Source organism: Atractosteus spatula, chromosome 27 (genome assembly GCF_055471065.1).
Source record: "Atractosteus spatula isolate fAtrSpa1 chromosome 27, fAtrSpa1.hap1, whole genome shotgun sequence".
NCBI lineage: Eukaryota > Metazoa > Chordata > Actinopteri > Semionotiformes > Lepisosteidae > Atractosteus > Atractosteus spatula.
The window spans coordinates 6,822,024-6,845,633 of record NC_142732.1 but is presented as its reverse complement, the minus strand read 5'-3'; the positions used below and the strand labels follow the sequence as shown (position 1 = coordinate 6,845,633).

The 23,610-nt window shown below is 38.2% G+C and overlaps 1 protein-coding gene across 23 annotated transcripts in view; it reads left to right on the top strand.

The window, feature by feature from the left end:
* The window catches only part of msi2b (musashi RNA-binding protein 2b), a 231,443-nt gene that overhangs the window by 172,421 nt on the left and 35,412 nt on the right, over positions 1-23,610 (top strand). For 7 of the 23 annotated variants that reach the window (XM_088907270.1, XM_088907254.1, XM_088907256.1 and 4 more), the window contains exons 10-12: positions 3,240-3,314; positions 18,173-18,196; positions 21,516-21,635. In XM_088907270.1, coding sequence (XP_088763396.1) covers positions 3,240-3,314; positions 18,173-18,196; positions 21,516-21,635 — 219 coding nt within the window. The remainder of the gene's footprint in view (positions 1-3,239; positions 3,315-18,172; positions 18,197-21,515; positions 21,636-23,610) is intronic. The other 16 variants (XM_088907278.1, XM_088907276.1, XM_088907268.1 and 13 more) reach the window with 3 other exon arrangements.

The following is a 23,610-nucleotide window of genomic DNA, read 5'->3' as shown; positions in this document are numbered from 1 at the left end:
GTAGCAAACTGTGATTTGACATTTATTACCAGGAGTAACATTTCAAGTTTAAACTGGAATCGCAGCACTGCTGCAACTGTACAGTCCCCCAGCTGAGCACCGACCTGAAGCCATTCTCCTACCCCCGCCTGTAGGAGTTTCGTTAATATGCATCAGCAGAAGGCCCCTGTGAGATGTCATTTTTGTTTTTTTCCTTTACAAAAACACCACAGTACTGTCTGGATAGAAGGTTCAGAATCTTACCATTTTATCCTGTTTAATTTCCCAAGTATACTAAACATCAAAAGAAATTTATCACTTACAGCTGCAACAAATTCATAAAGTTATCAGGAAAATGACAATCTTTTTTGTAGATGAACTGACACTTTATTGAAAAGACACGACATAAGTAAATTCATTATGCTGATTAACATTTGTCGTCAACAGGATTGATCAACAGGGGGTCTACAATGAAAATGACAGGCTAGTAGCATGTGTCTCCACTGCTGGAAGCAATACAGGCTATATATCTCCAACTCGTGCATTGTGCCTGGTTACAGATGCTATCTTCTTGGATCCTGTCCCATTTCTCTCATAGAGCCTGTACAAGCATGTATGTGCCTGTTCACTGGTCTCTGATCCCAATATCCCCAGATCATGTCATCTTTTTCGAATGGTGGCTTCCACAGCATGATCTCGCAAGGATGTTGCAGCATTGTTAAATGAACAGTATGGTGCTGTGCTTTGTCCTGCTGGAATCCCATTAGGATGAGCCCACAGGAAGGGACGAAAATGAGGTTCCAGTATGTGATTAATCTGGTACCTTGCAGCCGGGTTGCCATCAATCACTACAAATAGAGTTCTGTGGTGACTGTACGCTACTGCCCATACTATCACACTGGACTTCCCCATTGATTGTTCTGTTGTACAAAACGATTAGCATTATCATTCAGCACTTTATACTCACAATACTCACTGATGTCCATGAGGGTGTTCTGCACAAAACCTTGATTCTTTGCCAAATAGGCTTGACTCCACCGCTGATGGTTCAACACAAGGTATTTCTGCAGCATCTTGATAGTATGAAGTTGTTCTCTTGATAAACACATCATTCCTAGTTTGTTTTTATGTTGTTCTTTCTCAACATTTACCAGGCTTGACATTCATCACCTGTCTCATCTCATCACCTGTGTTCAGTCAACTCTCTCACTAATTAAGTGTTTAAGTTGCAAAGCCACTCTAGTGTATCACAGTCAATCATGAGTGATCCAATGATAAAAGTATGATATTTTTCTAAAAAAAACATACATGCATAAATTCAAAATATGCTGGCGTTATTTATAGTTTTCCAAAAGAGCAGAACTACTTGTAATGGGACTGGCTTGAACATGAAACACATAACATAATGCTACAGTTTTTGTTACAGGAATAGTTTTTGCCTGAGTGCTGGAATAATTCAAAGTTGTATCACATCTTCTTTAATGAAGTGTTAGGTTTACCAGTTATGCTAGTGCATAAGAAATACCAAAATATCTGGATAAGAGTACGGATGAAAAACTCTTATTACATTGAGCAAGAAGGTCAAAACCATTTAAAGGCAAAAAAGTTTTTTCAAGGAAGTCAATTTTGGCTTATGTCAAGTCATGCAAGGTTACTTTTTAAGCGTAAAACAGCACTTTTTGTTTTCTGTTCCACAAATTTGATTTCTCTATATATGTTATATGTTATATATGTTAAAAGGTTGTTTATTCTACATGAAGCATGGTTGTGGGACTAACAACTAGTTAAGTGTTAATTAGACAATACAGCTGCCACTGTGGGCATGCTGCACTACATCATAAAGCTGAAAGCCTTTGAAAAGAGCACTACAGCTTTTGGGCGTCCTGAATGGATAAAAAAGAGAAAAATCTATGTATTTTATTTGATAAAATTTTGCTTCAGCTTCAATGATGCTTACGTTCCCATTTTTTTAATTATTATTTTAAAACTTGATGCCAGAACCTTCAAAGGCCTCTGGACACACACACCCATACACACACTCAATATGCTCACTGCCTGCTGCTGTTTGAAACCTGTCCAGATAATTAACTTCTGGGCCCATGTTTAGAAAGCAGTGTGACAGCAAAGGCAAACCACTTCAGGTATACGCTACCAAAGCAGCTCTGAGAGTGATAATTTAAGTGGTTAATTTAGCTTCCAATAGTATCACTTTCACTAAATCTTACCTTCATTTCGGAAAACAAAACTTAAAACCATTTTGGAACAAGTAATAGGTTTATTCCATGCTGAAAAAAAGAAGAAAGAGAACACAACGTTTCGGCCGTGGAGCCTTCTTCAGGTGTGGAGCGTGGAGCCTTCTTCAGGTGTTGACACCTGAAGAAGGCTCCACGGCCGAAACGTTGTGTTCTCTTTCTTCTTTTTTCAGCATGGAATAAACCTATTACTTGTTCCTTTGCAGCCTACGCATGCTGACGCAGCTACCCACCTGAACTTAAAACCATTTTGTCAATCCAGTAGTGAATATGTTCAAGTATGGTCAATATGGTCTTCATAAATGTTTTTTTTTAAGATTTCAAGTATGGTTAAATGTTTAACCATGTTAAATGTTTTTTTAAGTTGGGCAGTTTATGCTTTAATATTTTCCTTTGATAGATCTAAATGATTTAAACACACACATAAGAGGTGCACTGCCCTCTCTTAATCTAGCAGCTGTACAAGTTGTGTGTAGTATCTGTTCATTTTCCTGTGTGAAAACGATCTGCTTCACTGAATTCTGCACAGTAGTATGTTTGGTACAAAATAAACAGTAGAAGATACACTTTGAGGCAAAGATCTGAAGTCATCATTATTAAAAGTTTCTGCATCAGCAAAGATAGCAACCAAAACAGATTGTGAGTGAATTCCCAAACAACACGTTCCATTTATTTTCTACATCAGAGTTGGAATTCAGAACACCTTTCACTGTCTTAATATATCCTACGTGCACAAACACAGAAATACTACATAATATAAATAAAGTTACTGATCACAAATAAAATGCAGTGGTTAACAAGTTCGACTGTCTTACCAAGAGCTAAATATCTGCTTTTGGGTCTGTGACTACAGTGCAGCTGTATCAGTAATGCTGATTGATATCAAATGAAAAGCAAGGCCTTCAGAAACTGTAGCTAATTTTTAAATGTAGCCCCTGTCAGCATGACTTGGTCACTGTCAGGAGCTGGGCTCAAATTAATCAAACCTGTTTCCATCTCGTCCTCAAGGTTACCCAAACATTGTTGCAACGTATGGTCGTGGATACACTGGATTTGCCCCGAGCTACAGCTACCAATTCCCTGGTAAGTTTCATTTTGTTAAACTGCCTGTTTCTTTGCCTCACCATGTTAATGTACAGACCTTGCGTAGACCTGGGGTGTTGGGTGTTTCGTGAAGCTCTCAGGGAATATTTTAATGAGACAGCTGGGAAGGAGTCAGACGGGGGATGCATGGGAGAAATACAGTTGTGCTTGTGAAGGAAAACTGCCCCTCATTCGCTCTCGATGTTCGATTGCAAGCATTTGTTTTGGTTCAGTAAAAAACGGTAAAAAAGGAGTCAGATATCGCAGGTGTGAGAACCTTGAGAAATATAGAATGAGACAACAATCAAGAAATTTCCACAAAAGTTGATCATTTCTGAAAAATAAAAATGGCACAGTGGAACAATTTATGTAACAATTTGTTTAAAGACAAATTTTCCTCAAATATTTTGGGAATTTTACCCTGTGAGGTGTTAGGATAAGGTTTTATAGCCTTCTAACACCAACGTTCAAACAAGGTATGCAAATCACTTTAAAAGTGATATAAAAAGTTAAAACAAAAAATTGAAAATATATAGTGATGTTATTTGGCTACTATTGTGTTACTTTAAAATTTTGACTGTGATTGTGTTTGCAGTCTTCTGTATGCAGTTGCTCCCACAGCCATGCACAATTGTAGCAAGAAAGATGTTCAGACTGATAGGACATTACTGAGGCATGCTGTTTATTTCATGCTATATTTAAGCACCTTAAATGCAATCTGTGTTAACTCTGTAAGGCTTCAGTTATCTTGCAGATAAGGCATAACAGTCTTTAATGTATGACATGCAGTAACAATAAATTATTTTTTGCAGTATTTTTAAAAAAATAGTTGGAAATGTAATCTGACAATAATTAACCTTGTACAGTAAGTGTTGTGTTCATGTGTGGGTAGAATCCTTTTCCATATAAATGTATCATACAAATGGTAATGAAACAGAAGAATAAGGGTTTCTTTATTCTGTTTTTATTTTAACGCATTGATGCAGTCTGAACAAAATCCACATAAAACAAAAGTTCCCAATTAGCTCAGGTGAAATGTCTGTCAAAATCTCAACTCTGACACATTTATTAGCATTGTGAATCTATTCACTTCATCTATGAAGGAGGTTGCGCAGAAGTACAGTATACTGTATTGTTGTTTTAATGTCAGGACTATTTCCAGTGCACTTAGCATTTTAATGCAAACGAAAATGCAAATTGTATTGTACACATTTCACAATTATAAACAGACCTCAAGCCGAGATGGAATATTACTGACTGTGGACTTAAAAAAGCAAGAAAAAATAGAATGAAGAAGCATAAATTGGCAGCCATTTGAGAAGTGAGTGGTGTGACTAAGCCCAGTAAAGGGGATTAAACATCACTTTAGGCTTATTCTATCTGTGAATTCAACATTTAATGTTCATATTTGCAGGATAAATGCTGTCTAGCCCTTCGTCATATAAACAGTGTCACAGGTGTATAATAGAGAGACACTCAGGCCAAACAAAATGTTATTTTTTTAAGGAAAAGGCCTCTTGTAAGAATTTCTAATGATCATTAAATGGTCAATGGTAAGTCAAAAACAAGAGTGTATCTTAAAACATCTTTTCACTCTACATATACATGGGGCAATGTCCCTGTTTCCTGCAAGGTGAATGGGAAGAATAAGGATTAATTCTCACAGATTTACATAGTTATGTTTATGTACTCTCACAAACAAATACCATGCATGACATCACTGATGAATGTCTCCAGTTAATTGCATCGCTCTGCCAGTAGTCTGAATTCATACAGAGTTAGGGTAGATTACAAACTGATGTTTTCTGACTTGATTGTGTTGTTTAAATGAAGAAACCTGACAGTGTTTGGGATACAGTGTTACCTTTTGGATTCTCATCACCTCCCGTATCCTGGCTCCTAACCAAGTGGAAAGGGAAGAGTGGTCTAGCAATGAACTGAAGCGAGCGTATGATTGTAGAGAGTTAACTTTTCACTCTCCGTTAATCCCTTGGCTTTCCCTGTAAAATTATCTTCTCCAGCATAGCTCACAATGTATTCTTTTTCTCGGCGAATCTCAGATATTGTCAATGACCTTGGTGTAGTACATGTAAGGTGAAAAAGCATTTTCTGAGTTCTTGTAGCTTCCAGGGATTTATCATAATCTCTGTTGCTTGGTAGGTTAAAAATTGACTTTGGTGAAAAGAGTTGAGCTAATTTTTGTGAAGTACTTTCTATAATCCACATAGGGGAGTTAAAAAAAAGAAGAAGACAAAAATCAGTTTGTGTGCGTGTGGAGTAACACAGGGATGCTGTCAGTGTGTGTAGGCTATGTATCTGTATACACCGTACAATACTTAAGAGTATTGTCAAGTCCTTTTGTTTCTGGTTTTTGTATTTGTGTGACTGGGTGTATATGTGTGTTTGGATTTGTATATATGTGGTTACCCATTTTTAGATTTTTTTTGTTTGTATCTTTTCCTTGTGAAGTTGAAAAGACATGTTGCGATGTCGGTTTTTCACTGTCCAGTCCCACAGTGATCTAGGACTAGTCAAGATGCAATACAGATGTAAGGAAACAGCTTGTTTGCACAGAGTATTGTTAATGCCTCCAGTAGTTTGCCAGGTCACGACTTTGACTCCAGTGCGCTGCATTCCTTCAAGGAAAAGCTTTGTCTGTTTTCATCTCATGTTTTCAGTGAAACCAAGCCACCAGTTCTGCAAGGGACCCACCATTAGTAAGCCACGTCGCCATTTTTTATGTATTTTATGTATTTTTTATGTATTTTTTAAGTCCATAAACAAACAGCAATTGGGGCATCTGAAACAATATTCCCACAGTACATAAAGAATTTTTAGAAGGTTTTTTGGAAAAGGAATTATGCATTTTTTTACCTGCTGTTAACCACCTCTGCTGAAGCTTGATGTCAGGGGGTGCTTATTTGTGGAGGTCGGGAGCCTAGATGACATTAGGATATACTGCAGGGGTTGATGAGCCGGAGTAGGGGGCAGGCGATTCCGGCAGTTCCATTTCATTTGTGTTAGCATACATTGATCCAACCAGTGGTTCATTCACTTAACAGACACTGCCACTGAAGAACACTTAAACAATCATGGATTAGCTACAGCAAACAGTTGCAAATGGAACAGAAAACCCAAGCTGCAGGGCCAGTTTTCACTGTTGTTTTTATGTTCCCATGTTAATGTCTATGTCTAATGTGGTCAACAAACCTTGAAGCCGATAAGCAGGTCTTGACAGGAGTTGGCTGCAATTCACTATCTCCACATTTTGTCCTGGCACTTGCCACAGAGATATATGGGCGTAGTACACTGCTTTCCATCATTTTTATGTGACAGAAATTGACACTTCAATAGCAGTATATCAGAGAAAAACACCTCTGTGAGTCCCATAAACAAGCAGAATGACCCACAAGGGGATATGTTGCTGAAGTTGAATCCCAAAAGCCGAGAAGAGTTGTTGTTTTTTTTCCTTTCTTTCCTGACAACAGTCCTGTGTGATTTGGCACATGCTGTCTCTTAGGACTGAATTCAGCTAAATACAGTTTGCACTGAGTTTTGGGTAGCATTATCAGACAATATTGCAGTCTCTTGCAAGATGTACACTGAGCTAAAAGATTGCAAGTCACCAGCTGTGACTGAGGTAAAAGGGTTTGGAAATGTTATACAAATACGCTGTAGTCACTAACAGAATATGTTCCTGTTGTTTGTTGAGAGTGCCATGTCAAGGATATCTGTAAGAGCTATTTTGAATCTCAGCTAGGCAAGCTATACCTTTTTTAGAAAACACCATAGTGAAATATAATAACAAATATAATAACGTGCTCAGTTTATATTGTCTAATAATTTCAATAACTTTTTTTACACCTAGAATAAGCCATATTGTGTGTTCTAAGAAGCTCTATTTGATGAAAGCCAGAATTTATGTATTTGTAACGAGAAGTCAAGGAAGGTCATAGTTCCTTTAAATCACTTCAGTATTTGTCTATAATAAATGAGCGCTTAAAACTTCACTTCTCCATTAGTTGATTCTTTCTAGGTGGCCAGACATTGAAAATTGATGTTTCACTTTTGATTAAGGCCCAATCAGTTATGCAAACGGATCACTGTCAAAGCTAAACCAGGCGGGAGAGCTTCTGTTTGAATAACTCGCTATAACTCCAGGAAATTGAAACAACAACAACAACAAAACATGGGAAAAAATCCTGAAATCAGCTCTTTATTTTGAAAAGGAATACATCTTCTGCTTTCCTTCTTTCAATAGTGTCTTATCCAAATGGGAAATCTCTAAAACCCTTCATAAGAAAAGGATTTTTAAAACCTGCAAGGACTTCCTTACTTGTCTTTTTCTCAGTAAAAAATATACATCCAGAAAATGCTCACACTATCAGGGTTTTATTTCTTTGTTTTTCTTGTAACTTCCATTTGAAATGGGGAGAGGGAAGTTATTTTTTCAATCAAAGTGAAATTTCCTAGGGTGCTGCAACAGCAACACCTCCAACTGCAGCCATACAGTACTTACAGTTAAAATTGAATCGAATCTGGAAATCCAAAGAAGGGGTTCCTGCATCATCTTTATCTCGTTTAATTCCTTCTGCAGATTAGTCAGGTGGTCAGGTATGCACAGGAGGTACGCTTACAGTATAATGTTCTGCAAGCTGATATGAAAAGGTGAATTCTCCTGGAATATTTCAGGTATTGCAAATTAATGAAGGCCTCTCAACTATCGCAGCTGCTTTAAACATTCCTGCCTGTAGCAAACATGCCCTTGGCAATGTATGGTGCTTATGAATGCCCTTGATTGGTCTTTTTTAGGGAGGACTCAGTGTAATTGAACTCGAATATAAGCTAGTGTCCTATAAGTGAAAGAGACAAGCACTTCAGCAGCTGTGCCACCTCATCCTGTACTTGAGCATTAAATTACCTTTAATTGAAATGCTAGCTTATTAAGCGAGTAGGCGTTAGGAGGCAAATGATTTCAATGTCTTGCAGACCTAAAAGGGTTTCATGTTTTTGTACCTATTTATATGTATGTGTGTACGTGGATGATCCATGCCTGTAAGTGTGTATGGTCACAAAGGGGAGCAAGCCTCTATGCTTCTGCACATTCTGCACATCTACATTCTTGTCTCTTTCAGCTTGTTTCACAGGATATTTTCTCTTTTAATTCAGATTTTAATCACATTGGTTAACTATCAGCTTGTAGCGCTATGACCTGACTAAGAGGTATCTAAGCTCAGTATGAAATCAATACTCCTGAAAAGTTCCAGTCTTATGTGGATCAACATCCTTCACTTAAAATGACATCATTTTGTTTTCTGTGATGCTCAGCGTTGCTTTTCAGAGTGGAGAGCCTGCAGCAGATGAACTAGGGTGATACAGTTTTCACACAGACTGTTTTATGAATTCACATGCGGAAGATCAGCTTTTGTGACCACTGTATATTAATCTCCACTACTTATTTGAAATGTTATTTATGTGCATCATAATTTTGTACATTGAGAAAGCAGCACTTAAATGGGATGTCATAGTACATTTAAGAATCACTATCATTACAGAGCTGTTTTTTTTTTTTACTTCAGTGATGGAGGTGATCACTGTAATAGCCTATACAGCCTGAATTTTACCACATGAGCAAAATAGGAGAAATATAAAAAGTGCCTCATAGAGATAATACTGCAGGGAAGATCAATGAGCCAGACAGCAGATGAGACTGAGTTTAACAGGGCTTTCATGTTCTTTTAAGCTTGGTAATGCTCAACATACCACAGCTCATCAGCCCTCACTTGGGGCAATAATGTCACAGTAAGCGCTAGTGCAATTTTGCTCCTATCCCAATGACAGCCTGTGATTTTGTAGATTCAGTGTCTATGCATCCTATGTAATTTTCATGTCTCTTAGTTGTAGGTCTCATTCACAGGATGCATTTCTTAATCTTAACATTCTGCATTTTCAGTGTTTATCACATGACGCCACTTTAAAACTACGTTTGATTTTGTTTCCTTTTTAAAAAAAAATAAAAATCTGCTACATGAGAAATATTGCAATCTGACATTTTTTAAATCTTATCCACTTGTTGGGTCTCATCAATCTCTAAATCACAGTTTACAGATGACAGTGATCACCCACTTAGCTTGCATTTCAGTTCTGCATCTTATTACTATACAACTTCATAATTATTTTTGCCAGTTGTGCTATAATACACCCTGACAATGTTCTTTTCAATAGATTGGAGAAGTGTGGAGTTTATAATAATTACATCTACAATTTTTTAAATAATTAAGAAAATCCTATACCCAGAGGGCTAAACTGGAATTCATTGGAAATGCAGAGACTGTTAATTGCTTTTTAATGGGAAGTACGTTGTTGTCAAATAACACTGAAAAAGTCAAACACTACTCATTCTTAACCTGTGCTGCTAACTCTCCTTGTAACATTACTATACTTCTAATTATACTGTTATTTTACTGTAGTGCTGTTTTGCCCCACCTGGTGGTGACATTGCATTATTGCTCTAATTATATTTATTGTAAATTGCTATATATTAATGATTTATTAATTATTTCAATAAGTTACATTTGTGAAATAGCATATATAAATCAATGTATATATAAAGTAGAACCAATAACAGCAGTCCTGGACTTTGGTAATGCTTTTTTTAAACTTCTTTGGAAGCCTTCCTCTTTTCTTTCGTACCAGGCTTTATTTTGTTTTAGTCTGCAATACCATTTCACAGTTTCACAAAAGATTTTTTTCCACAACACATATTTAAATGCATAACAAATAAAGGGTGTTTACTTCAATGTTAATGAGAGGGCCTAGGTGGCCAGGTTTAATTAATCACTGTGCTCAGTAACAAGCCTGGTGCTATTAAATTGCTTTTAAGTAGGTGCAGTCTGATGTCTCTCTGTGCTCTTTAATTTTGCAGATTTGTTCAAAGAATATTTGCTTTCATTTGGGTGTATATGCATTTGAAAGTCACCTTGTAAATACTTGTTGATATCAGTCTGAACCAGGGATGTGTTAGGGTACATTACTCCTATTTTTAAGTTCAAGGCAGTACAAATATGGAGTAGTCATTACGACTGTAGTTTTGAATCTGCATTGTTGACTCAGCTGATGTCTCCTTGAATAGGTTGCTTTAATCGTTTGCATATGAGCACTGCAGTTCATCTGGTGCTTAGCTTTCATAGAACTAGCATCCCATCCAGGGACATGGGAGTTTTGTAAGTATACTTAATGGGATGTACAGTAAATGGGGATCAGCTCAGACCCTTTTAGCTGCTTAGGCTTATAGAGGATTTTAACATAACCTAAAGACTGAAGAGAAAATGTACCCTGCAGAAGAAATTGGGCAGGTGGCAGTTTTGTGTTATGTATTTAATGTAAGATGTCTGGTCTTTAAAAGACAAATATTGTGCATATTGTCATGTATCCGTATGTGTACCTCATTTTACCCACTCAACTCAAGTTTGTTGTCATTCTGTGAACCCTGGGGTTTGACAATTGCTGAAATACAAGGGCTGTCTTTTTTACATTCTACAATCAGATCTAGTTCATTAATGCAGAACAGCAAATAACCCCACGTGCCCTCCCCATGACTGCTGAGCTGCGGCATCTACTTACTCTCCTCTTGAGACAAAAACTATTAATAGACAAGTTAGGAGAAACATGCCGTTTGAATTCTGTAAATCCGCCTGCTGTCTTCTTAAGCCATTATGTTAAATGATGTATGAAACACGTACAGTCAGAACTGTGACGCCTGCTCTTGTGATTTTTTTTTCAAATCAAAATCTCCAATCTGCTGTTAAGAAGGGCAGTGTACCGAATTAATGTTTCATTTGTCCCACTCCTCCACCTCTTTTAACACCTTCTGTTCCATTTATATTGCAAATGCCTGGACAGCCACTGATGTTTTATTTTTTTTATTTAATAAGCTGTGACATATTAAAATTTAATTAAAGTATAAAGAGATGAGATAGCTCAGATAGAAGCACTTCAGTGTACGGAATGAATACAGAGTTCTCTCCGATCGCTCGTCTACATTTCGTGTTATTGTTGCCTACACTTTGATAGCTCTGCAGAAAGGCCTTTTGAAACCAACAAAAGACAAGGGTTTCCACTGAAGCACAACAATATTGAGGCACTTGTCAGTCTGCAGATGAAAAGGTAGCTATGGAGATGTTCTGTTTATTTGTTGTTTTTTATCCTTTCTAATGTATTTAAAGGGAACAGAGAACTGAAGCATTGAAGGTTTTTTGTTTTTTAGTTATTCAGCTTACACTCACGTTACTCTCTTTCGAGGCTGTTTTAGTATCATGAATGAGCTCCATCCAAATGAATAATAGGGTCCTGAGTTCTTGTCTCCATCCTTCATCTGCCTGTTTAAACCTAGCCATTTTGATATGGGTTCTGCTGTTTAAAGCATCTGTGTATTTTTTTTCTTGAATAAAGTTGATTTGAATTGAACCATGATTTATCTTTATTAATCACCAGAGAGAGCTAGAAAAATGGTGGGTGGGTTAGGTACCATATGATTCAGGTTACTGTTGCTGAGATATAACAGGCAGTGCCCTGGCTGGTCTCATCTTTTTAAACAGGGCACTGTTAGGCAGTCACTTTATGATTCATTGCAGAGAGCTGGCACATATAATCGAAAGCTTGGTAGCCTTCCAGTACAGGGCATAGTAAGGAAAACTACAGGGGCAGGCAGTACAGATCTCGTTGGTGTGCGAATTGTGCCTAGAGGTACTGAGAGGTATAAAAATGGCTAAGTTAAACCAGGTACTCTGCTGAGAAAAATATCAGTCTACAAGCACAGGAGTGTAGAATGCAATAAATGCATAACATTTTTTTCAAGTAAAAGCATAACAGCACATTTTCTTCTGAAGAATGTTTTTAGGAGTTCTTTCTGGCTAAGCTATGATGATCATAATCACTGACAATCACACCTGTCTCTCCCAACCATTGCTTTATTGCCTGCTGGTACATTACACCTGACTGATAGCTGTTTCTTGCAGTAGAATGACAGTCTCTTCAAACTTGTCACTTAACCTCCCTGTTAAACTGGAGCTCAGCAGAGGCCTTCTGTGCTCACATTGCCTTCTCAAGTGATATTGAGGACGTGTAGTGTATGAATGGTCTCCATAATACCAAAAGTAAAATGACAGGGTTTCTAAAAGGACTTAGCTCCTTTAGTTACAGGCACAGAAATTTAGGGTAGCCCTTTAGATCAGGGGTTGCAAATAGCATTTAAAATGTTTTATGAATGACATATGTCCACATTTTTTAGAAATGTATAATGTTAGCATGCCCAGAGGGGTTGGGCAGCCAGTTGATCTTAGACCCCTAGAGGTTTTTTTTCTCCTTACAGAGGAGATTTTGGTTCCCCTTCTCTGTTGTCTTCTGGGTTTTTCTCTTTCTGTATTGTAATGTCATTTACTGTCACACAGCTTTGTTAAGTGCCTTGGGGCAACCTTGTTGTGAAAAGCATTATGTAAAAATAAATTGAATATTTATAAAGTATTAATAAGTACTTAACATAAATGTGATAACCAGCCTCTACTGTGGATTAATGAAATGTTAGTAATCCTGACCATAGAATGTGCCATATTCTGTGCAATAATATTATAGCTCTTTTTAAAATCATTGATAACATAGTAATAGCTCATTTATAGACAGTTCATAATGGATATCACAACTGAGGTGTTAACACATTTCTTAGTTCAGTAAATAACAAATCACTGACTCATCCTGAGACATGCAGATCTCCCTCACAGCCCCTGTGTCCTGGAAGGAATTCACAGCACAGATTTTTCAATTTGTCCCATGCAAGATTAACATCAGTCTACAAATCAGAAAAGAACCTTAAGTTCAATGTGTTTGCTGTTAGCTTTTCTTTTATCTAATTGTGTGCAACAGAGAATTAAAGTGCTGCTAAAAGAGTATCTTTTTCCTTTAAGCACTCCAAACATTGGAAACCTGCCCTTTTTAGGCAGTTTGTGTTAGGAAGGAAAGAAGTTGGTTATGTAGAAAAACGACATCAAAAAACATTTCTGCATGAGAAATATACTGTACGTAGACAGTGGGAATCAATGTAGCATATTTGCATCTCGAATTTGGCTAGATTTAAACTGTCTTTCAACCAAGTTTAAGAAAAATGACGTTCATGTAGTTTTAGGTATTCTACTTTTGATACAAGTGAGCTGACTGTAGTGTACAGACCAGTCTTGTGTGCAACACTGCTGTGTTTAACTTGATGAAAGTTTTCATCTCAGGCTGCCACTGGGGTTTTGTGTGCTGTGACAGAGAAGGGGGAGCGGGGCAACCAGGGGGAGCCAGGGCAGAGAGAGACAGAACAAGGATGACCGTGCATTCCAGCTGTAGGGGTCAATGCTATAAATAGGCTTGTGGCAGATGCATGAAGAGAGAGCTTCAAGAGCATGCTCTGTGTCTCACAATGACCTCTCCAGCTTGAGAACGTCTGCATGATGCATAACACAGACTGGCTGCACATTTTTGTTTGTTGCATGCAAAAGAGAAGCAGGTTTCTCGCTGATCTCTCCAGGAAGGATACTAAAACCTTTTTATTACTATGGACTATTCTTATCTGTATGATATAGCTATAAAGTTTAATGGTCAAGACCACATTTAAAATCATATCTGTTTGTTTTTTAGTAGCTACAATTAAAATGTGAGATCTGATTAACACAAGCAAAATATTTTGAATTGTAATTTTCTGCAAGAAACATAAGAATCTACAGTTTACAGATTATTGTGAAACCGTGAGAATCTCACAACATCTGTGTAGAATTCCAAGGAATATTTAATATCAAGTAGTTTGCCTACCTTTAAAGAAAGACAAGATCAGAAAAATAACCAAAAACTCTGCAGTGTACACCAAGCTTTTATTGCATTTTTCTTCTTTGCCAGAGCAGAGGAATGAGCTTGTTTCCTCTGTGAGCAGAGTGGTGAGGACAAACCTTCAGGCACTCCATCTGGAGACAGATGTGCCCTTGTCCTCTCAGACGGCTTGTTAGGAGTCATAAAGCAAAACTATTGATGTGGCGAGAAGGGTGATATAATTGCAAAATATTGAAAGCTAAATATTGGCTTTATCTCTTCAGTAATAAAGCGCCATGAAATTGATTTTAATGCTGCAGCGCCTCTCTTGGGCAGCTTCTTATGATGCGAATACAAAACAATGAGCCACAGAGATCTGCTAATTAACTCATCTAATCCTTAAAAGTTCATCTTTTTCAAGAACTTTGCCAGTCAGTAAATATGAAAGCTCTTTGTTATTACCAAGGGAAGGAAAGACACTGTGTGAAAACAAGGGATTGTGCTCAGCTGCTGCAGGAAAGGGCATTTTCTCTGCAGTAATGATGACAGCTGTTTATTAAGATGCAGGGATATGTGGATGACTAGTTAACATTTACTCACAAAATGAATTGCTTGATTTTATCTTTTAATTTCCAGTGATTGAGGGTTGCTACAACAGTAATAATATAATGAGCATCAAAAGTAACTTATCACAGTATTAATGCATGAATGTTCTTGGAAAAATAAAATATACAGACTACATGTTTTTGGAATCATTTTGTCTTCTTGATCATATACTGTATGACTGACTGTAATACACTTAGGTGACTTTGTTGCATAAGTACTAAGTCATCTCATTAGCGGGAGATTTGACTGGGTACAGATGATGAGGTGATTTAACCTGTTGAATGTCAAGTCTGATGAAAAGCAATAAAGTAAAACATATTTTTTTGCAATATGTTGCCACAACGAAAATTAATTATATAGCAGTTGACTATTATACAGGAGCGGTAGGCACAGTGAGCACAGTGGAAAATACAAACTCCCAATGGGGTAAAATAAAACTTCAGGGGTCCCAGGCCCAATGGTCGCCACCCCCAAGCAATATGTTTTGTGGTACAATAATTCTAATAAATCACAGACAATCTCTATACTCAAATCTTCCTGCTGCCCTGGGTCTGTTGTCAGAATTATGTGTGAAATAGCTGTGGTTTCCTGGCTCCTGGATTTGCCTTCTTGGGCCTATTATATGTCCTGATGGACTGTGTGCTCTGCATCCAATGCTTGGATCCAGACATTGGGAATAATAAATATAGAAAAATCATGTTAGAGTGACTAGGTGGAAGAGGTAAATAGCAGTATGTAACACACTCTGAACATCAGATGAGCTATTATACTATAGACTAAAGAAATAGGTCTTCAATCTTTAAAGGCTGAGGTCATAGGGGCATCTCTTATGTGTTTTTGGAGGTCATTCTACCGTTTAGGGGTCAGTTTGTTTTTTGAATAAGCTGAAGTCTTGATGTAGTGCCAATGCCATCTAGCAAAAGCTTTCTCATAAGGTGTCACTGTGACATTTTTCCTGTTCTCCAATGAGCCCCATTGAATTTGTGTGGGTTGAGCTCGGATGACGTATAGTGTCTAGGGCTCAGAGACCAGTGAACAGGCACAGGCCTGTCCAGCCTTTACAGGAGGAATTGCACAGCATCCCACAGGACCGTATCTGCCACCTGGTGCAGAGCACGAGTTGCAGATACACAGCTTATATTGCTTACAGTGATAGCCGCACATACTGTACCCATAGCCTGTCAGCCCCCTGTTGATCAGCCTCGTTGACGTTAAGAATATTGAATTTACCCACGTTGTGTGTATTTAATAAAACGTTAATGCATCTCTTACGAAAAAGATGGTCATTTTCCTGGCAATAACTTTGTGAGTGCAATGTAGTTATAAGTGATAAGTCTATTTTGATTCTCAGTATATTAGTGTGGTATGAAAATGGGCCTGTTTTACTGTCGTGCTTTGTTCTTCTGTTCTTTATCTGCTACTACCTGACATAAGTCTTTCACATCTATATACTTATTTTGAAGAGTTCTGTACGTGTTCAAATTATACAGACAAAAGATACTTAGTCGGATATGTTCTATTAATTTTTAAAAATCCTGATGAGAACATTCTAAATGGTCATGGATGGATGATGAGCAAAAAAGTACTGGAAACAAAAATGAATTTGATTTTGAACAATATGGCATATAATGTAGAAGTTAAGTTGTCTTCTTCCCAGTGTTTCACCCCTTGTAGTCAATATTTGCTTGCAGCTCTTTTCTTGGAGTATTCTCTAAGTATTTTTCAAACTGTAAGGACTGGTGCATTTTGTGGCACATAGCTGAACCTCTTCTTTCAAACTGTTGAAATGCGTTATTAAAAATATATCATTAATGCTACTGCTCCTGTCCCAGGTGGACAGCGACCAGGAGGACATGTGGTCATGTTAGCAGATGTTGTGGCCATGAAGGTGTCCATTCTCAGCAGGTCCACAAAAGTAACAAATTCACTATATTCTACCAGTTGTTGCCAGTTTTTTTGTTTTCTGCATTCTTTCATCCTTCTTGATGGGGCTCTGAGGGAGTATTCTCACACTGTGGAGGGTCACTGAATGGACTGCTTTGGTACAGCTTCACTGAATTCCTACGCACACTCTGCCAAGGTGGCAAGAAAGAAGCCTTTGTTCCATCCTGTTTCATGGGTTGGAACCTGTTTGGTACTTCTTTTAGTGTCGTCATGGAGATTCCCTTTTCTCTTTTCTTGGATTAGACTCTTAAGAATCCTCTGACTCTGTAGGCTTTGAGGCTGTGTAGAGTTTATTCCTCAGAAACTTTCACCTCTTAATAATATAGGCAATAACTGCTTTGCTTTCTTTTCTATTTTCTGTGTAGTTTATTTTTAAAAATATTATCCTTATACATATAGTACACATGCACATAGACAGATATCTGTTCATAAGAGACATTGATAAAGTACATTCAAAACGATCTGTTGTAGTTTATTTTGAGATTATGTCCACTAGTTTATTTCCAACTGGGAGGCAGTTCCCATCTTGTTTCAAAAGAAATGAGTACATTTGCATTTCATCAGAGCCAGCTGTCCAATGCTTGGATTGTTCTTCCGTTTCAATCTTTAGCGTGCAAGCAGGGAAATTAGAGGTAAACCAAATTCACAATGATGCGATATCATTTGTGATGATGCCAATGTGTCTTCTAAGCTAAATAAAAAAACTATAATATGTTACAGTGTTAAGATCTGAACATCACTGCTTTCTGAAGAAAGAATTAAATCCTTCCCTGAATTGTTTTATGTTGTCCCTCACGGTGCAGGCAACACTGTGCAATATGGCTTTCTCATGTATTTGTGTTTGACAAAACCTGTGAGCATCCCACTGTCCTTGGTAAAATATAATTGATTGCACAGACTAGGAAATGTTGTATTAGATTTGTTGTCACAGAATGGGCAGGCATTTGAAAGTAATTGCTGTAAATAGTAGAATAACAATTTTTAAATAATAAAGAAACACAAATAAAAAACGACAAGAGAGCTAATGGGGGTGTTTTCTGGCCGAGTGTTTTCATTATTGAAATGTTCATATCAGCACCAAAATGATTTGCAGCTTTCATTAATATATAACTTCTGAAAAAAAGCTATTTGCACAGTGGGTGGGAGAGGGAAAAGTCTTCATCTACATCAAAAACTAATACTAGAAAAGCGCATAATTATGTGGAATCCTCATGTCTCAATAGTACCATCTGCCAGTATCAGGATTTCATTGTCTGAATTTAGGGTTTACGTCTGGCCTAGACATTGTTTAGTCAAAGATGTGTTTTAATTAGAAACCCAGTGGGTAATTGTATTTGTAATAATGTTGCAGACAGAGTGTTTTGATTTATTTTCTTTTATGATATTATGATGCAGGTATGCTGATAATCTAGTCAGAGAAACTGAGTTTTTTACTCTTAATAACAGGCCCTGTTTTCCCCCTCAAACAGCACTATTGCCGTATCTAAATGCAAGTATGTTGTTTCCTTTTTTATAATTCATCTTTTTCTAATGTAGTGGCTGTGTGGTGTGTTTTTGTAGATTTCTAATGGCCTTTGTGCTTCTAGCATAGGAATGCTAGGTGTAGACATTTTGGCTTGTATTTCTGTTTCTCAGTGTTATACTCTTTTGTCTCCTGTTGTCTTTTGTTGTAAGCTTCTTTAGTTTCTACCATAGAATTTTGAACCATTATAGACCCTTCTCTTGTGATCAAAGCCTTGCAGGAGTTTCACATTCAGGTACGTTCTAGGAACTGTTACAAAAACACATTCTTCTTTCTCTCCAATGCCCACTTGAAAATGTTTGCCAGGCACTGTAACTATAGAAAGGTCACATTTAGTACTTACAGCAGGCAGGATCCCAAGGCGTATTGTAATGGTTCAAAGATTTTATAACTGTATGCTTTCAGTGATCACATGGATTAAAAAAACTGAGGGGCAGAGGGGGAGTCCTGGGAGTCCTGTAGCTTTTTCTGAAGAGTCATGCAGCTAATCCTGAGATATCTGGCATGCATGTTAATTGTGGGACTTGGCTGATGCCTTGAATTAGCTTATGTTAGTTATTTGTACTACAACTAAGGAATAAACACACAATGAGATAGGTACCATTAATGTAATGCACCCTGCAAATTGAAAGGTGGAGAACCATGTTATTTTGCTCCCAGATACAGCTGTGCAGCCATGCCTTTATTTTTAAAGTGCTGACAGAACAGCTTTCTTTAACTGGAATGACTGCTGTTCTATTTTATGTATTAATTCTTATTTTAGTATTAATTTAGTAGCTTTCCCACTTCATTGAAATCTCAAGTTCGCACTTTAGCCTGGTTTATGGAAAATTTTAAATTGAAACAATTAACAGCACTTTAGTTATTATTCTCAGCCCCTTAGAATCTTATAAAAGACTTATCAAGATTATTGACGAGTTACAAATGTCACAAAAATAAATTATTTAATTAGAACAATTCAAATGTCAATGAAATCGGATAAGACATAGTATTTATTAAGCAATCCTGCTACACACATAAATCACTACATTGCTCCAAAGACCATTCCTGTTAACTTTCTTCAGCATTCAGCTCCGAGCCCCATATTGCTGAAAGGCCGTAAAGAGCACTCTGTAACAAGCAATTAATCCTTGATTCCAAGTGCCATAAAGCTGAGCTGAAATGGGGTGCTTGGTAAGGCTGGTTCACCCAACCCTGCGCAATGTATCCCCACAAATCATCCATTTTCCCCAGGGGCAATCACTCTGTCAGACAGCAGCCGGCATTTACAGTGCCGATAGTCTAAATTATCATCTAGATTGATTGAGTTACGAAGCATAACTTCCACCGCAGCGACTGCAAATGATTCGGTTTCTTGACTTTATGAGCTCTGCGCGTGAAGACAACGAGATTAGTGGCGGTTGACTTAAGTGGACTACAGTGTACGAAAGTGTGTCGCATTTTCCATTGTTTTTCTGGGCCTGATGGTAGTGATACTTCAGGTTAACCCTTTCCCGCTAATTCCATGCAAGCTGAAGGAGCCTTTCCTTCCTGCGGAGCTGCCTGTTCCATGTGCTGGCATTGCTCCTGCAAAGATAGAAAAATTGCAGCATGCATGGATTAACACTTTTTTTCAAGTGCAAAGACTAACGCTTCATTTTATAACTAGTATGAAAGTTATTAATGTTCAGCCGACGCTTTGAGGTGTCTGTGACAAGGCTTTAATTAAACCTTTTTGCTTTCATGGATTCACTGTGATAAAGATTGAGGGCTTCCCCATCAGCGTTTCTTGGTTTATTATAATACTTCAGAATATTAATTCTGTGCAGATTCCCTGAGCCATCATAGACTAATAAACAAACCTCTTAGTACAAGTACAAATAATCAACATAAAATACTAACTCTACATGATCCTGGCTTATTTATTTTTTATTTAATTGTCTAAGAAAGTATCTTAAGGGAAAACAACAATGAATAAATGCATAAAAATGCGTAATTTTAACTCTGGAACATGAAGCTGTCTAATCTTAGAATGGGCAATGGTGCTGCTCTTATAATGCACATATGAAACTACAGAGTCTTCAATATAGTGATGACAAATACATTTTCCTTTATCCTGGGATTAAAAAATTATGCAAAGCCCCTGGAAGTTTGTCAATGGCAGACTGTTGCTATTTAAAGAATGTTTTTCCAGTGGTAAAATACCACCCAAAGACAAATCAGCCCTTTTCCCAGCTATCTGTTGCCGTGGTGTGAAAATGTATTCGCCAATTAAAACAGAAGGAAGTGCAGAATGGGAAAAAAAAAGAAAATCATCTAGCTCAACCAAACAGCCCTGTTAACTCGATTAACCAGCGCGGAAACCCCATGCAGATTAAAATGATGGTGAGCGTTTAAAAAAATCCTAATGACTTAATTTCACTAAATGAGCATGCCAGCCCCTTGTCACATCCAAGGAAACAGACCCAGCCCAGCCCCCGGCAAGGAGCTCTGTATGTGTACATGTCTAATTGGGAAGTGAAGGCACAATGCAATTACTGCAGCTGTAAAAACGTCACGAACAGCCACTGCAGGCTTGAGACAGACTTATGGTGAGCCAGGGAGTCGATCAATGGTGTTGCATTTTATATGGTGCCTCTCTGCAAGCCATCCACCCTGTGGGTCAGCAGGATGGCAACCACAGCCAAACCAGTTCTCTCCCACTGACGGTCACCTCACGGAACAGCGCTACTGCTTCTGTCTCCCGAGAATCTGGATCTCAAAAACACTTGGGCCTGACAGTTGGGTTATCTGAATGTAGCCCCCTCTCGGCATTGATGCCTTACATTCTGGTACAGAAGAGATCATCTATAAACACAATCACAAACCGCTCTCCCAAAACAAGCTATGGAAATCTCTAGTTACATATAAGAGATAACATTATCAAAGTTTCTCGTTTGAAGATGCAATTATCCCAGCAGAGCAGTAGTGCTTATAGTTTTAATCACAGATAGTGTATTAAGATTCATTCTTATGTACAGTACATGGAAAAAAGTTAACTTTGTACACAAGGCAAAGTACTTAATCCTCTGAACAATCTCAGTTTTCAATACAGCTGCTTCCCTGATTGCCTTGTCAGCGGTGCGGTCTCAGCGAGGGGTGTTTTTTCTGAAGTGCTGTCTCAGTGGAGCCCAGGAAGTCAGGATCTTTGGAGCCAGGCACCTCTGCCCAGGCCTGTGATGCAGAATGATCCTCAGGCCAGCACCTGTTCGTGCCGTGTCTTCCCAGCTCTGTCACGCAGTCTCCCTGTGACCTCTGTGCTCTTCCCGCAGGCTTCCCGGCGACGGCGTACGGACCGGTGGCGGCAGCGGCGGTGGCGGCAGCACGTGGCTCAGGTAGGGGGGCCCGTGGAAGAGGCGGCTACATGGCATACCCGCAGAACGCAGGGGCAGGTAAACGCTCTGTTGGTATTCTGTGTGGCTGCAGCTCTCCATACTCTTACTAGCCGCCTCTTTTTTTTCTTCACATGTTGTACACATGGGGCGCCTGAGCACAGACTACAAGCAGGGACCGGGGGCTAGCGGCACCAGCCGGGGCACGCTCTGGACTGCTGCCTCGGGGGTGCAGAATAAGCTGGGCTCTTTAATCTGCTCTTTGCCTTTTCCGTACTCTAGAACAGTCATGTCGTTAGAGGGGAGTGGCAGGGCGTTTATTTCTACGTGAAGGTTTTTATTTCTCATGTTTGGTCTCTCTGTGCTGTTTCTTAACTGTGTCGGGCCCTCACTGCAAACACGCAGACGTCACATTCTTCAAGAGCTCATTGATTTTGCTCCTCGGAGTAACAGCTACAACTTTATCAATTTCAATTAAATTAATATAGTAATGAATAATAACTGCTGAGCCCCAAATTGGCAGGTTTCATTGTAATTTCAGGGAAATAACTGTCTTTCGGAATTGACCTTTTGAAACTGGACTCTGTGCATACTATATATACAAACAGAGCTTCAATCAAAGCAAGAGTGCCTCTTTAAATTTGCTGTATCATGTCAAACACTTAAGCGTTTATAAGTTTAAAAGCATCCGCTACCTTCACAGTGGGAGGGTCACGGTGTTGATGCCTGCCCGACTCCAACACCAAAATAAACATCTGCTACTCTTGTGAAAGTTTTTACTGCGGTAAGGAAGCACAGTATTTAGATCTGCGGCTTTTCAAAGCCAGGTTTGACTAAGATACTCCAGGCTGACATGAGAAATCAAAATCTGTGCCAGTGCTTGTACTGGGTGTAAAAGTGCAGATGGGGAGAGGGACACAAGTCTGTCCTGCAGAGGGCAAAGGGAGGTATCTGAAGGAAACAGGAGTCTGAAACAATAAAACAGTCACAGCTCTCTGTCATGAGTGATCTAGTCAGATCTAAATTAAATTTTGGGAATGCTTAGGGTCAAAATATTTTAGAATTTCTCTGGGAATTCATCCATGTTTACCCAATGCTTCTGCAGTGAAAGATGCTTGTTTTTCTAATTTAATTTAAAACACATCTGCTTTTCAATACGCAATAGAGATTTAATTTCCTTTTTCAGAGCAAATGCATGAGTTTTTTTTACTTTAGAAGAACAGTACTATATGAAAACAAAATGTGCTGTTGTGGTTTGGAATATCTTATAATATCCATCCAAAATATTTTTTCACTTAAGATATAAAAATATAGTTTTCAACTTTAAATTTATATCTAATCTAATTCCAATATCGAGCCTTTTAATGACAAATCCCAAAGGAAAGTAAATCACTAAAGAGTAAATCTGTGATTACATCAAAGATAACTGGAAGAAACTAGTTTTGGTCTCTCCCCTGATATTAAAGTCAGCATTTTCAGGATCCCCCTCACCCTTCACCATAATTTAAGGTTTAAGGCGGCTGAGCACATCCGTACTGGTGACTGAAAAGCCATGAAAAAACTGGACAAGTTTTGGACAAGACTGGACTGGCTTGTTGGAAGGTGGTGGGATCACTAGTACAGAAATGTGAACAAGAAGGAGGGATGGATATGTCTTTCCTACTCTGTACAGCACAATTACACTCTGTGATCTGTGATGAGGCTTAATGTTAGCTTTACTCACCCCTTTCGTTTAAAACAGTCCCTGTGTTATTTCCAAATTCATCCTTCAAAGTGTCTGTCGCTGACAAATATCACTTAAAACAGACACAAATTTGTTACCCTGTAAAGTGCCAGATGAGAGCACTTACAGTATATTTTTGAGAAGGCATTTTTGTTTTCATTTTGGGGTTCAATACAGTCACCAACAACTCATCTTATAGCAAACATCTGTGTCCATTCTCCACTTTCTCTCTGCGCAAACACAAAAAATAACATGTGGCAGGCTACATACAGTATAGTTTCCCACAGGTTCCATGTTACATTATTACATACT